The 14,913-nt window shown below is 36.0% G+C and overlaps 1 protein-coding gene across 5 annotated transcripts in view; it reads right to left on the bottom strand.

Annotated features, from left to right (window-relative positions):
* SF3B1 (splicing factor 3b subunit 1) overlaps positions 1-14,913 on the bottom strand; it is a 46,233-nt gene that overhangs the window by 23,990 nt on the left and 7,330 nt on the right. For 4 of the 5 annotated variants that reach the window (XR_012072825.1, XR_012072826.1, XR_012072827.1 and 1 more), the window contains exons 1-2: positions 11,934-12,081; positions 1,018-1,184 (exon numbers count right to left, since the gene is read on the bottom strand). Coding sequence is in view for 2 of the 5 variants with exons in the window: in XM_072961530.1 (XP_072817631.1) it covers positions 1,018-1,184; positions 11,934-11,961 (195 nt within the window). In the remaining 3 variants the exon portion in view is untranslated. Of the gene's footprint in view, positions 1-1,017; positions 1,185-11,933; positions 12,114-14,913 lie in introns of those variants that run through there. The other variant, XM_031678068.2, reaches the window with a different exon arrangement.

The raw sequence follows: 14,913 nt of genomic DNA, 5'->3' as shown, positions 1-14,913 counted from the left end.
TAAATGACAGGCTGATCACACTTTCCTAGATGACCTCATGCTCTGGGGCTGCCTCTGGCCTTTTGAGATGGCATGCATTCTGCCTATGGAATGTGTATCTCCTAAGCCACTCTCACTTTCCAAGCTAACCCCACCTCCCAGGGCCTTTCTTGTCTTCTGAGATGGCCTGCACTCTGTCTATGGAATGTGTATCTATTTGAATAAACTTGCTCTCATTTAAAAAAAAGAAAAAGCAATGACAATTTCCCCCTCAGCTTCTGGAACATACAGCCATCACAGTCTCTTACCATTAAGGTATGATAGTGCAAATAGACTCTTGATTGGCTTCTAGAAATTTTGCCTTTGGAACTTTTAAATTTTTCTTAAAAGAAAAAAGTGCTAACTATAAAATATGACTTGAATTTCATAAAAATGACAAGTTTCATAAACTACATACAAAAAATGTTACTGAATCACACAAAAATGATTAGCTACTTCACCAAATTTGGATGTTTGGGATGGTCTGACAAAATATAAGCTATATGGAATATATAAAAACACTTGAAGAGATGTATTTCAAAGTGAGAGGTGGTCATCCTCCAGAGTAACTGAAATAGGCACACAATGCCCATCAGTATCAGTAACAAGAAACAGTCCATTCATATTAAGATACCAAAAGGGAAAAAACAGTATCAAGCACAAGTCAGAAATCAAAAGTCACAAGGACAGAAAGAAGTCACCTCACACTCTAGATAAAGCTCAGCAGGTAACAATAAAGATTACTTCACAATTGTTAATGATTTGCAGGTATTTTTCTGGATGAACAAACTAATTTTAACATAAAAGATTCAGAATTGAGCACTTTCAGAAGTTTCTTTGAGAAGGACACCTTCAACAGTTTTACCCTCCCGAAGAAAGATCTCCCAATCTCCAAAATGTCCTCCCAGATTACACCAGATGACTCAAACAGAAGATTCCTTTATATATCTTGCTCTCCATCAAAAAATGCTTGGACTCTTCATATACTTTGAGACTTACATCTTCAAGTTCAGTCGCAGCAATCGATGTCACGTATCCAGCAAATCTGCTGTCACTTCCACCATAAATTTCCTGGTCATAATAACCTGTAGAATCAAGGCCCACTCCTTGAGCTTCATCAAGAGCTGCCTTCTTGCCTTGAATTTCTCGAATCTGTGCTTCAATGTCTGTAAGAAAATTAATACAGATTTCTTAATTTCATTTTCCAGAGGGTACTCAATACAACACATTTCTCTACTAGGCATTATCAAAAAAACTCTTCTAAAGAGGGTGGAGGGAGAAATTGGGAGTTTGGGATTTGCAGATACTAAATACTATACATAATAATAACAGCAAGGTCCTACTGTATAGCACAGGGAAGTACATTCAGTGCTTTGTAACAGCTTATAATGAAAAAGAATAGAAAAGGAATATATATATAAAACTGAATCACTATGCTGTACACCAGAAATTGATACAACATTGTAAACTGACTACATTTCAATTTAAAAAAAGTTTAACACTACCAGAAAGGTAAAAACAGTACAATAGAGAGTTGTTCTCAAAATTGAATGTGCAACAAATCATCTACAGATTTTTATTTTGTTCGAATGCAGCAGGCCCAGATCAGACCTAAGTTTCTGCACTCCTAACAAGCTCTCTCATGATGTCCTAAACATCTTCAACAGTCAAACAATAAAGGATGAAGTCTAAATTCTTAAGCATAGAATGCAGAGCCACAGAGTTTGGCTGTAACCACCATCATACTAGTTTTATAATTTAGAGTGTGAGTTTTAGAATCAAAATGTCTGCCTTCAAATAAAGGCTCTTTCTCTACTAATTAATACATTATTTAACTTATGTGTGTTTCCTACAACATTAAGTTTTAAGGATTAAATGAGACAATGAGCATGAAAAACTTCAGCATTCAATGACTAAATTAACTCTTGCCATACATCACTCCCCAAGCACTGTGTCTATTCATAGGTCTGACATTCAGAACATGCACATCTGGGGGGTAGTGAAGCATCAACTCTTCTTAACTGCTGTTTGAATTTTGAATTTTTTCAAGACTGAAAAACATTAAAACAGTACAATGAACACCCACATACTCCTCACCTATGTTCATCAACTGTTCATGTATATAAGAAATAAATATAGGTGTGTGCATATAACTTTTCTAAACCATTTAAAACCCCTAATATTTCAGCATATATTTCCAGATTTAGTACATTCTCCTACATAACCACAACAGTATTAACATGCTCAAAAAATTAAACCTTGATGTGACATCTAACATACAATCCAGTTTCAAGTCTCCCTAATCATCCTAATAACATTCTTCATAGACGTTCTCTCCTTTGGTCCATGATCCAATCAAGAATCATGCACTGCACTTAGCTGTCACATCTCTTCAGTCTCCTTTAAATATAAACTAGTTTTCCAACCTTTTAAAGTCTTTACTGACACCAGCTAACTTTAAATTACAAACTAACGTTTTATTTTAAAAATCTGATTAATATACAGATATGTAAACACAGTTTTCTACTGCCAGTGGTCTGTGGCCTAATAAATAGATGTTTCAGTTCTTGCCTGCTCATCACCTTCAAATGAACTAAGCCCTTTGACACTAGGCACTTTTAAAATTAAGTTCATGTACTAGTTTGCAAGAACCAAAAGGAAAAAAATTCAGTGGCGTAATGCAAGTGCCCAACCTCCAACCCCAGCTGAGGGAGAAAACCCTCCGTAGTTTCTCAAGACGGGGGTGGTTTAAAGCAGGAAATGTAATAACACTACCAAGTCCAAGGCACAGCTTGTGGGAGAGGATCTGAGAAGCTCAAAATAATCCAATAGGTTTAATATTGAAATTAACAGCCCCAGTCTGTAAATACACCTCAAAATTTTTTTAGTGTGTCACAGTCCCACCATCTCCAGTTGCTCATTTTTCTTGCATTTCTTCCCTCAAAGCTGTTACAGCAGCCCAGGCAGCCAGGAGTCTCCGCTGTGAGTAACCACAAATATTCTCATCTGAACTGGGTGATGTATTTTATTATTCTCTTTTGTTTCTGTCACAAGTATTAAATACGTACATATAAAGTTTTAACCCATATTTGCTGCCTTCCCCTGCCCCCCAGGAACACTTCTCCTGTAACACAGAAGAAACCTCTCCGGAGTTAGTAAGACTGGCTAAAGGATGAGTGAAGGTCTACTCTTCATTTTTCCTTTCTGCATATTTCCATTTCTGAAATGTTTGAGTTTTTTTTTAAACTACCAAGTGTACATATCACTGTTAAGTAAACAGGTTCTTTTAAAGAAACACAAATGGTAATGCCATCAGGATCCAGGCACAAAACACAAATGGGTCAATCTGGCCAAATAGTCTGCATTCTCCTCTATAGCATCAACGTGGTCTGACCACTTGTATTTGAAATCACTTGGGGCACCTGCTACAATCACAAACTCCTAGACGTCATTTACATTAAATGAGAACCTCCAACTTACGAGCTCAGGTTTCCACATTATTAACGAACACCCCAGGAAACTCATACCTGGCCCATCACTCCTCCACTTCCAGCCCCAGCCCACTCCTTACCAAAATCATCTATATTATACTTTCTTCTAGGTCACATGCAACTAAAAAGCCAGGAAAGGGGTACTGTTTCACAAAAATTGCATCACAGTATACCTATCACTGTGCAGCTTGCTTCCCCCCACCCCCATCTCACTTATCACGTCACAGCTTTATTTCCCCACTGAAGAACTTTTCCATCCTAAGTTTTCAGGAGCTATTATCCTTTATTTGGATAATATATTTATTCAGAAACTACTTTCATCTACTGAGTCTCCCCTGCTGATTTTATGTACTTACTGATAAACAACAGTTTTCTTACAAAGAAACACAAATATGGAATTAGAATTAGTGTTTATTTAAGCCTATATGTATTGTGACTGAATATCCATTAAACCAAAATTCAGCAACAAAATTACCTAGCTCAAGGTCTTATGAGGCTAGGCAGCTGTTTATAGTTCATTCTGAGGGGAGTTCATTACTAAATTTCTACAGGTTATAGTTTAACCAGGTAATGTTTCTGTATCTTTATGTATGGATAAAAAGTCCAAAAAGCTAATTGGTCTTGTTCTGCATTGTGAACTGCAGCACATTTACACAAATCATGTTACCTACAATATTACAACAGATCCCACAAAACCCAGCAGTTAAGCAAGTGACAATAATTAAAAACGAGAAAACTCAATTATTTCCAAATAAATCTCATGCCAAAATACCAAACATAATACAAGTATTTACAAGCAAACAAATTTTATCAATACATTCATAAACAATGTAGCTGTTTTGTTTCCAAAATAAGTAAGATTTATGGAACAATTATAGCAAAATATTAAGAACTGGTAAAGCTGAGCAATGGGTTACACTGTGTTCATTGTATTTTTTCCCTATACTTCTCTAGGTTACATTTCATAATAAAAATGTAACTTTCCATCTATAGAAGTCATTAAAAATAATTTTCCAAATTTTTCTCTCCAGTAAAGTTTGTAAATTTCCACAGCTTCAAACTTTATAAACATTTTACATCTCTACAAAAGGCAAAAAGTTGTCTTTAACTCTTTATTTTCAAAGCTCTCTAAATTATAGCTATTGGTATGTAGGTATTCCTGTACTTTCTTAAAAATGAACTGACTAAAAATAAGATAATTCCTGACAACAAATGATAAATACATAAGATTCATTAGCAAGTAAGAAAACAAAAACGAGAGGGAACATACCCAAAATAATAACCAGAGGTCTAAAATATTAAATAAAAGACTTGATGTGGCAGCGAAAGGAAATGTTTATGCTAATCTCCCTCTAGTTCAATCACAAATCCTCTGTTCCTAATCCCTTTTCAAATTAGAATCCCTGTAATCCCTGTAATGTCCCAAGACATTCAGATGTGAAAATAAAGAAAAATGGATACTGTCTGCTAGAAACTGGGTAAGAGCCTAGGACTGCCATACATGATTACCTGGAGCTGGCACTCTAATCCACCCACCCCATAAATATTCCAGTCTTCATGCTGTGTGTACCAAGTTTGTGCCTTTTTATTACTAAGTAGCATTCTATTGTACTTCAGTGTGTTTATCCATTCTCTATTTGAGTGGCATTCAAGTTGTTTGCAGTTTGTAGATACAAATAAGGCTACCATAAACATCAGTGTACAGGTTTTTGTGTCAACATAGGTTTTAGTATCACTTGGGTAAAAACCAAGAGTAGGACTGCTGGGTCTTACAATAAACACACATTTAATTTTATCAGAAACTTCTGGAGTCTTTTTGGTGGGTTTACTTATGCAAGTTTAAGAACAGAGGAGAGTTGAATTATTCTGTGCAATAGAAGAATTTTGAGAAACGAAATGGAGGACAGAAATTAAGGGAATATATAAAATGAAGAAAAACTGGGTTAAGTGAGATTATAAAATTCCACAGCCTTATGATGTTAAAGGGTAACAGAAGGTAGAAATATCTAACATGAATTTCTAAATTATCTGATTATCTGGATCAAACCCTCACTTCTGTTCTCCACTTAATCTTACCCCCATCTTCAGTAAAATCTAGTGAGGGGGAGGAGAGTTTCTATGGCAGGACTCTTCGTAACTGATGCTGAACACTTAAAAAGAGAGTAGGGATTCCCTATCTTGACAGGGGAGATTCGGAATCCTAAAATTGAAATTATGGGTAGTCCTCCAAATCCCGAGTTGGTATAGTCTGGAAATGGTTAAAAAAAAAAAAAAAAAAAAGCCTTAGACAAGAAACCAAAGTACTAGTTAAGTATCAGACTTGTATTTACCAAAGAGCCTACAAGAGCCTCACTAAAGGAGGATTCTTAAGGGTAAACTGTCAAGGGTGGGGTTTTTCTTAAGTTGGTATTCCTATTTTAAGGTATGTGTTATCAATGGGATTCATTAAAAAAAAAATTATTCCAAGTAGCAGTTAAGCTTATTAGAAACCTGTGAAGAGTATATTCCTGGCCAGTAAAATTACAGTGGGAAAGGCAACTGAATTTTCAAGTCCTTTATTAGATTTCCTTGCCACGGCCAGTCCAACCTTAATCTTAAGTATGATTTCAGAAACGTGCTCATTCCAAAACCCAACAATTTTCTTGGAGCTTCCCATGCTGTGGGCCTCCTGACATCTTGATTTCAGAAGTACTGGTGGGAGAATCTAAGAGGAATTTGTGAGTTTTATTGCCATTTTCTTTCCCTCCAGACTGTGGGAAACTCTACAGGACAAAGGTACCCCAACAAATTAATTGCAAGGAAAAAGAAAAAGACATGAAATATAAAAATTTAAGACGAATCATGTATGGACTTTATTGGAATGATTCAAACTGAAAAAGTGTTTACAAGGCAATCAGCAAAAATGAACTTACTGAATATTTTATTATATTAATTTTAGGTTTAATAATGGTATTTTTTTAAGGCCTTACACTTTAGAGATACACACTGAAAAATGTATGGATAAAATAGTATGTCTGGGATTTGCTTCAAAGTAACAGGGAAGGTGAAACAGGCCAGTGAAGAGATTAAGAGTGGCCAGAGTTTATAACTGTTTAGCTAGATGATGGGTGCAACATGGGGGTTCATTTCACTATTCTTTGTATATGTTTTCAGTTTTCAATAAAAAGTTTTAAAACTTTTAAAACCTTTTAAGTTCCTCCCTTTTTTTTCCCCTCATTCTTGGTAGTTCTTTCTCCTAGCCCTTTTGAAACCATGGAATCTGACCCCATGAAACAGAAAAGCTCTCCCTTCTGAAATAAGAGTTCTCTGCTATACACAATTTTTTCCCAGCTCTTTTGTGTAATATCTTTAACCTTAAAAGTTTCAATTCTTCTGTCATGTTTTTCTTTTCCAGCTTTACTGACCTTGCAAATTATGTTAATGTAAAATTTAAATGTTAAGATGTAAAAATATTTATTTTAAAAACTAAATTTGTTTCTATGATCCATAAAGAAAAAATGTTATTATTCAATTGAAACCCCCCCTCTTTTTTGGAGGGGAATTCTGATCCTAGGAATATTTTCAACTACCAGAGAACAAATCCCTTACCTAAAAGGTGGAGGTTAATGAACAGTGTGAATTAATGAATAAATTTATGAACTGATCCACTTGAAATTTCTGTTCATATTCAATAAAAAGATTTCCATTTTTCATTTATGTATAAATTATTGTATTATTTTATAATTCAAAAAATGGGATAACTTAAAATTACATTTTTCTGACATTAATACATTCAATGTCTTCTCTGAGACTTGAGTTTGACATCAAAAGATAGTACTACTAGAACTAGAGGTCTTTTAAAAGATGGGCAACATCTAACCTACTGTCTGTATTTTTAACTAAGACCTAAATATTAAACTGAGATAAACCACCCCTCATCACATCTGTCCTGTTTAACTGTCCTGCTAGTTTCCCCTCCTGTGTCTTCTTTTTCCTATGCCTCAGACAGTGTAAGTCCAGCTTGTAGCACTTCCTCTTCCTTGATGCATCTTTATTCCTCATTTTTAATTTGTATTATTTGCAACTTTCTAATCACTGTTCACTGTGCTACAGAGACACAGCCTCTGGATGTTAATCACTCACTGACACTTTCAGTCTGGTCCACATTTACTCTCTACCAGTCAGAAGCAAGTGGTAAGCAAGGATTTCTCAAAAAGACTCCTAAAAGACATCCAGAAAAATAGAAAGTATATTCTGTATACCAACTTTCAGTCTTAAAACAAAATCCAAGCAGGACAACTAACTACAGTGGTAAATTATTTTACTGAACATTACAGATATCAGTTCCTAAATGATTATTTCCTAGCTAATATCAATTAAGTTAATTCCTAAATATTCTACAGAAAAGAATTTTTTCAAAATCTTTAAGCAATTTTTTTTATCATTTTTATTTTGACTAGCAATATTCATCCTGGACATCTACAAAACCAACACAATAACTATTCTGAACACAGGAAAATAAAAATCTCAGAAGATGAAGAGTAACAAAATAACTATTCCACCCATTCTACAAGCAAAGAATTAGGGAGAAAACTTTTTCAGCCTTGTGATGCCCCCAAAAAACCAGTCAAAGGATGGCGGCAAAACAAGCCAATATATGGGATTTGGGGATAATTCATTTTTTTCTTTTCCATAATACAAAAGTGTGTGTTCCCTCACTGGCCAAAATCACCAATACATGAAAAACTGCTGGATGGCAAGATTATGCACATTAATTACTGTATACACTTGACATAATTTAACATCAAAAAGGGATTTTTAAGAGACTTATCATATTTAATTATCTCCTAAATAATAGACACTTAGGTAATTTCCAATCCTGTTATTACAAATAGTACAGCAAAAAAAATCACTGTTGATAAATGATTTTCCATGTGTGAACATATGTAGAAGTAAAAGTGGAACTGCTGGATCATGATATATGCATTTAGCAGCTGAAGATATTTGCCATTTGATTTATTCTTCTTTTAACTTTATTTATGTATTTATTTTATAACATTGTATTTTTAAAATTGAAGTATAGTTGATGTATAATATTATATGTTACAGGTATACAATATAGTGATTCACAATTTCTAAAGGTTATACTCCATTTAGTTATTATAAAATATTGACCATATTCCCCATGTTGTACAATACATCCTTGTAGCTCATTTTATACCTAAAAGTTTGAACCTTTTAATCCTCTACCTCTTTCTTATCTCTTCCCTTCCCCCTCCCCAGTGGTAATCACTAGTTCCTTATCTGCATCTGTGAGTCTGTTTCTTTTCTGTTATATTCACTAGTTTGTTGAATTTTTTTAGATTCCACATGTAAGTGATATCTTACAGTATTTGTCTTTGTCTGATTCACTTCACCCAGCATAAAAAAAGGGATTATTTTTGATTTGAAAAGTCCAGCTTCTTCTATATTTCACTCCTGAAAAGCATAAGCCACACTGACCAGGGATTTAAAATTAAAAAACAAAAACAAAAACAAAAACAAAAAACTGGGTGGTTAAAGAGGATGTTAAGGGCTGTTCCTAACAGAGGAAATATTTGAAAGAAATAACAGCAAGAAAGAAAAAGTTAGAAGTTTGGTTCAATGAAGGGAAGTAACAGCCTGCAAAAAAAACCGTATTAGAAGGTACAACAATAACCTACTGCAGTTTGAATACAGTATCATCTACCTAAGACTCAATTACGAAGTACAGATGCAGCCATTACCTCAACAATAAATTACAAGTTACAACAAAGAAATGTCTACCAGGAACACTATTTAGGATGAAAAGTTTATATAATATTCTTTACTTAAAGCAACATGATAGAAAACTCTAAGACAAAAATTAAACAACTATTACACATTTTTAAAAGCTGCTCCAGTGAGATTCAAATTCAAGACCTCCTGTCAACTACTTCAACAGCCTAAAAACAGTTGTTCTTACTCCCTCCTAGGTCACCCTTCACTCTGCTCACCAATGACTTTCCTAAATTACAGAAGTAATTTGTTACCTGAGAGAATGAGAAGGGCACTTTATCCTGTAGATATTGGAAAGCCAAAATCAAAATCTAGCTCAGCATTCAAAGCCTTCCCTAATCTTATGCTAACCTTTCTTCTTCTGAGCTCAGGAAGTTCCGAAAATAAAGCCCTACTTCCCACGTATCTTACCCAAACAGATGTACCCAAACCTATCTAATCGTTCAAAGATGTGTTTAAATGCCCCCTTTCTATGAAACTCTTTAATACTTCCAGTATAAATTAATCTCTCAATAAGTGTTGGTAAAATATTCAGCACTCATCATGTGCCAGGGTACTAGTGATACCAAAGCAGTTTCTGTACACAACCACCTCAAGTGTAAGAGAAAATCTTAACACGATAGCATATTCCCAGCAATAAAGGTTTGCAGAGTACTGCAGTAGCACAAAAACAGAAACAAACCAACCAACCCACAAAAAAACAAAAAAAAAACCCCAACCTAAGAAACTAATTCTGCTCCAAGTTATCAGAAATGGCTTAACAAGTGAAAACTGAGATGGACATAAAGGACTAGCATTCTCCAAGAAAACACCACGTGGAAGGAGTAGGAAACTATGTAAATACTAGAAGTACTTCTACTAAACATTTATCACCCTGTCTTATACTCCAAAGTGATGGACAAATAGAGTTCAGATGTGAAACTGAATGTGCCAATACTTTCTTTATGGCATCAGTTAATTTGTATTGATGGAGAGCATATTCTGAAATAAAAAAAGCTATTTTGGTAAATGAACAGCAATCTTCTATAAACCCAAACTTTCAACTGGGTTTCTAAAACACAGGAAAATTGATCCTAACTTTCATTTTCTTATCCAAAAATATTTTACGATAAAGATATCATAAACAAGTAATCAAAAACATAAAATGCCCCCAAATGAATAATCTACTACTGAATGAACAAAAATAGCAACATCTTTACATTTTCCAATTATGTTGCAAAAGATGTTTGAGATAGTCTACAGACAGAAGAATAAGTGCCTAGAAAACATTTGTGTTTTAAGTGTTTCAATCCCAAATACCTATCAAAAATAGTAAGATTAAAGTTATTGCCAATTTATAAGTTGCAGAAAGCTGGACTTCAGTTCTTAGGGGTGACACAACTATTTATGGTCCCAACCAACATTTCCACACCCATCTACTTTTTCCCTCCTTGAGCTCTTGCACTCTTCCTGCCACAGCCAACTACTGAAACACATCTTTAACGACTCACTGCCTGGTTACAAGATGTTCTCTCAGGCTCGAATGTCCTCCCCTAATTTAAAACCGATTGATTCTTGTAGACCAGGGACACGTCATCTCCTCTAGGAAATAGCCCTAAGCATAAATTAATCACCCCGTTACCCAGGTTCCCAGAACAAGTTGCTTCTACTTCTGTTAAACATTCATTTGCCTCATAAAAGAATGAAGATGTATACACATCTGTTTCCCCGCTAGACTGTAAAGCTTGATGGCCTTAGTCTTTGTTAACTCTCACAGACTAACCGAGCCAGGTACCTAGAAATGACGTGTGAAATAAAAGTGACACTCTTCGAAGCTCCTGTTTGATGAAAATTTCGGATTCCAGGTCAGAAATCAAGGAATGCAGCTCCAACTCCCCTTGTCTTATCTTTTCTCAAAAGTAACCCTATTTCCTGTCATTTCTAAATACTCCTTAACGGATTCCAGCTTATTCCCAACATTTTCCTAATTTTGCATACTCTGTATTCCACAAAATGACCAACTACTTTTAAAATTTTAGCCATTAATTAATGTGCCTTTCCCTCTCCCACCAAAAATCAGTCTCCAAAGAACAATTCTATACTAAAAATAATCGAGAGAGAAAAACTACCAGTTTATTCCCAACTCATTGCGAACAACAACAAAAAAACCCAAGAATATATCTCAGACACCAGAAGAAACACAAACTAATGAAGGTTAAGAGTAATGGGCCTATTTGACTGAATTCGATTTAGGGCTGCCCGAAAATCGGCTGCTGTGTTTCAGGGCTTTTCTGACCATCCTAAGCACTAACTATGCCAACGACAGTTCCGAGAGGCAAGAGAGTGTTCCCACGCCCGTTTCTCCGATCCCTTCCTCAGGAATCCTCCTTAGCGAGCTGTTTAAAAGAGGCCCTCTGATCAGAGAAGAAAAGCAACTCCTAAGTAGCAACATCCAAACACGGAACAAAGCGCCAGTCGGGGGTGTACGAGTAGGACGCCATTACGCGGGGCAGTGGCCTGCGCCGCGAGCGCCGAGCAGACGACCCGGGCTCCGAAGCGCGGCCTCGGGCCCCACAAAAGAAACCACAAGAAGAGGCAGAAACCTAAGAAGACAAACTCTTGGCATGTTGGGTAGCGGAGAACACACGTAACTAGGAGAAAACCGTTTACCTTCGTGAGTCTTGGCGATCTTCGCCATTTTGTCCACCCGAACACACAGACGGAACTGGCGCTCCCAAGAACTTCCGCTCGTCGCCGCGGCCACGGAGAAAAATAGCTGCGGGCTGTTCTCTGCGCATGCACCGAGCGGGAGCGCGCGCACCGTCGGGTAACACGTGACAGAGCAGCCACCTAGATGGAACAAAGAGGTGCATTGTGGGTGGAGGGAGGATTGGGCCCGGAGGCAGTTTTCGTGGCAAACCGGTAAAGAACTAGGTGAGCCTTAGTGCTTTAAAGTGAGTAACTTTGCCCTGGGGGGAAAGTAGATTCCCCCAGGACAGTTAAAAACCATCATTGTAAGAAACGTTAAGGTTTCAGGCCTGGAAGAAGCCACAAACCTTCAATCCCCTTTCTCCAAACTCACCGGAAGGCGTTTGGGGGCTAGACAAAAGCTTTCTTTAGCGTGTCTCAGCTGTTGCAGTGCTTAGTTACGGAAACGATTGTAAGTTTCATCTCTCGCACTGTAGTTCAAGGTCATTTTTCTTTCTTTTTAAATAATTAGCTACCATTTGAGTAGGAGTTTTGTATACAGCATATGTTCCCAAGCACTATTGAAATTTACATAAAATGGGTAAATTGTTGCTAATCTCACGAAATGAGAGAAAAACTAGGACGGGGGTATACACAAATTGTGCAAGGTCAGACGGTTATTAAGTTACACAGCAGAAACTTTGCCACTCTTAAAAAGCTTTTTAACTTTTTAGATTCTTAGAAAAGCCCAGATCGTTAGCATTAATACTGACTTAATGCCTCTCTTAATCCTAAACATCATTTCTAAACCAGGAATTTTTAAAAGATAAGAATACTGCGGTCTTTTTTCCCCTAAGCATTAGCCATAGGAGCATTACCTTGTACTGGCCCTTGGACTTTAAAGAACGGAACTTAGAGAAGTTCTTTAGAAGCAGCTTAGGAAAGCAGGTAAGGGTCAAGGTTATAGCCATCACGAAGAAAACGATTTACCTCGCTGTGTGATAGAGAAATACTTAGTAGAAACCTTAGTAACAAAAAAGTGAGATTTTTGTTAGCATCGATGAAATCATTTTGATAAGCTAAAATTTTCAGGTGTTTGATTTAATTGTTTTAAGTTAAACTAGCTAGGGGAGGAGGGGGATGAGACAAGAGAAGAACATGTAGATTATTATGCCAATTATTGATAAATTCTAGTTCTTGGATTGGCAGAGGGTCCACAGATATTCCTTAAATGGTTTATAACCTAGACATAGATTACATGTATTCTTTTAGATATACAAAATACCATTATTTTAAAATAATAAAAGGAAAAAAGAATGAATGAGAAATAATGAATTAGAGAAAGGTGTTATTATCATCCATCAATAGCAAACAGGGAGAGGGTGTAGCTCAGTGGTAGAATGCATGTCTGGCATGCATGAGATCCTGGGTTCAAGCCCCAGTACCTCCATTAAATAAATAGATGAATAAACCTAGTTACCTCCCTCCAAAAAATTTTTTAACAACCCAACAAACTAAAACTTCATCCATGTTGACATAAAGAATTGCAAGGGTGTTGCATTTCTTAATTCGTGATTTTTTTAAAAAAGATAAATTCATAAATACAACTCAATCGCAGTCATATAAAAATATATGAAAAGAAAATTCACCAAAATGTTAATAGTAGATGTTTGTGAATGATCGAATTATGAGTGGTTTTTTCTTTGTAATTTTTAGTATTTTCCAGATACTCTGCTATGAGCATATATAATTTTTACAAACAGGAAAAAAAATGAAATAGAAAGCATTTGTAAAGTAGGGAATCACATGTCTTTTGTTTTTCCAAGATAGACAAGCTGTGCCTGCTGGCCACTGTGTACTATGTGCATATTTCTCTAGGTTCCTAAGCATTAAGTTACTTTTGTAGGGCAAGTGCATATATGGGGTAGTGAGATATAAGAGACTTTGCCAAAGATCAAGGGAGACTCCCTTCTTTGAATCGTCTTCTAAAGATGAACTGTGTTTAATAAAATAGTGACTTAAATATTCAGACAGAAATAAGGAGTTTTCAATAAGTACCCTTTAGTTTCCATTTTCAATATTAATAAGTAATAATCAGGTATTACTTAAAGTGGATTTCCCACCCTTTTCTGGAGAGGTTTTTTATTTCAAAAGTCAGAAGAGGTGACCTTCTCCCCGCTTTGTATAACCTAGACAACTGAGAGTGATGACACCCAATTAAAAGGAAAATCCATTCCTTTTCTTATCAGGGCATTTGGAGGCTTGCTTTTCCTCAAAAAATACACCAAAAGCAAACATACATAATTTTTCTAGACAAAAAACAAGATATAATAATTTTCAGGATGTTAATTGCTAGTTGTAACTTGCACAAATTACCTTTGGGTATGAAGCTATAAAGGCCGTGAAGCTCCATGCTATTGGAAAACCACTGACAGTTTATCAATCCCATCTTTTCAAAGGTAAAGGGACTGAATGGACCACAATCTTGATGCATAATGTTAAGCTTTCCAGAAATCTCCTATATTAAAGGGACATTACACTCTACCTTCCCTAGGCCAAGACTCTATTTCCATCTGCCTTTCAGTTACACCTAAATTTCCAAAACTAGAGTTTTCTTTCTGAAAATTTGAAGCATTACTCGATTAAATAAAAGATAGCCCTGAGACAATGTTTTGAGTATGTCAGTCAATGCGCCTAACTTTCCCTTCTAGCTTCAATCGACCTGACCAAACTCTCTGTTCAGGGGAACAGCACTGGTTATTCTCCTGGAAGAGATAGGCACCTGACCAGCTATCTAGAACCTGGCCTCAAATATGCACATAAACAAAGGAAGTTATTGGCTAAGCCAAGATTCCTTCTCTTGGAAATTTTAACTGCAAGAATGAAAGGAACCTGCCAGTTGCTACTGAAACAGAAAGAGTCAGAGGAAAATGTCACTTTAATGACATAAGAGTGAAGAATC

Source organism: Vicugna pacos, chromosome 5, assembly GCF_048564905.1.
Source record: "Vicugna pacos chromosome 5, VicPac4, whole genome shotgun sequence".
Taxonomy (NCBI): domain Eukaryota; kingdom Metazoa; phylum Chordata; class Mammalia; order Artiodactyla; family Camelidae; genus Vicugna; species Vicugna pacos.
The sequence above is the reverse complement of the archived record's forward strand: the minus strand, read 5'-3'. Positions and strand labels throughout refer to the sequence as shown.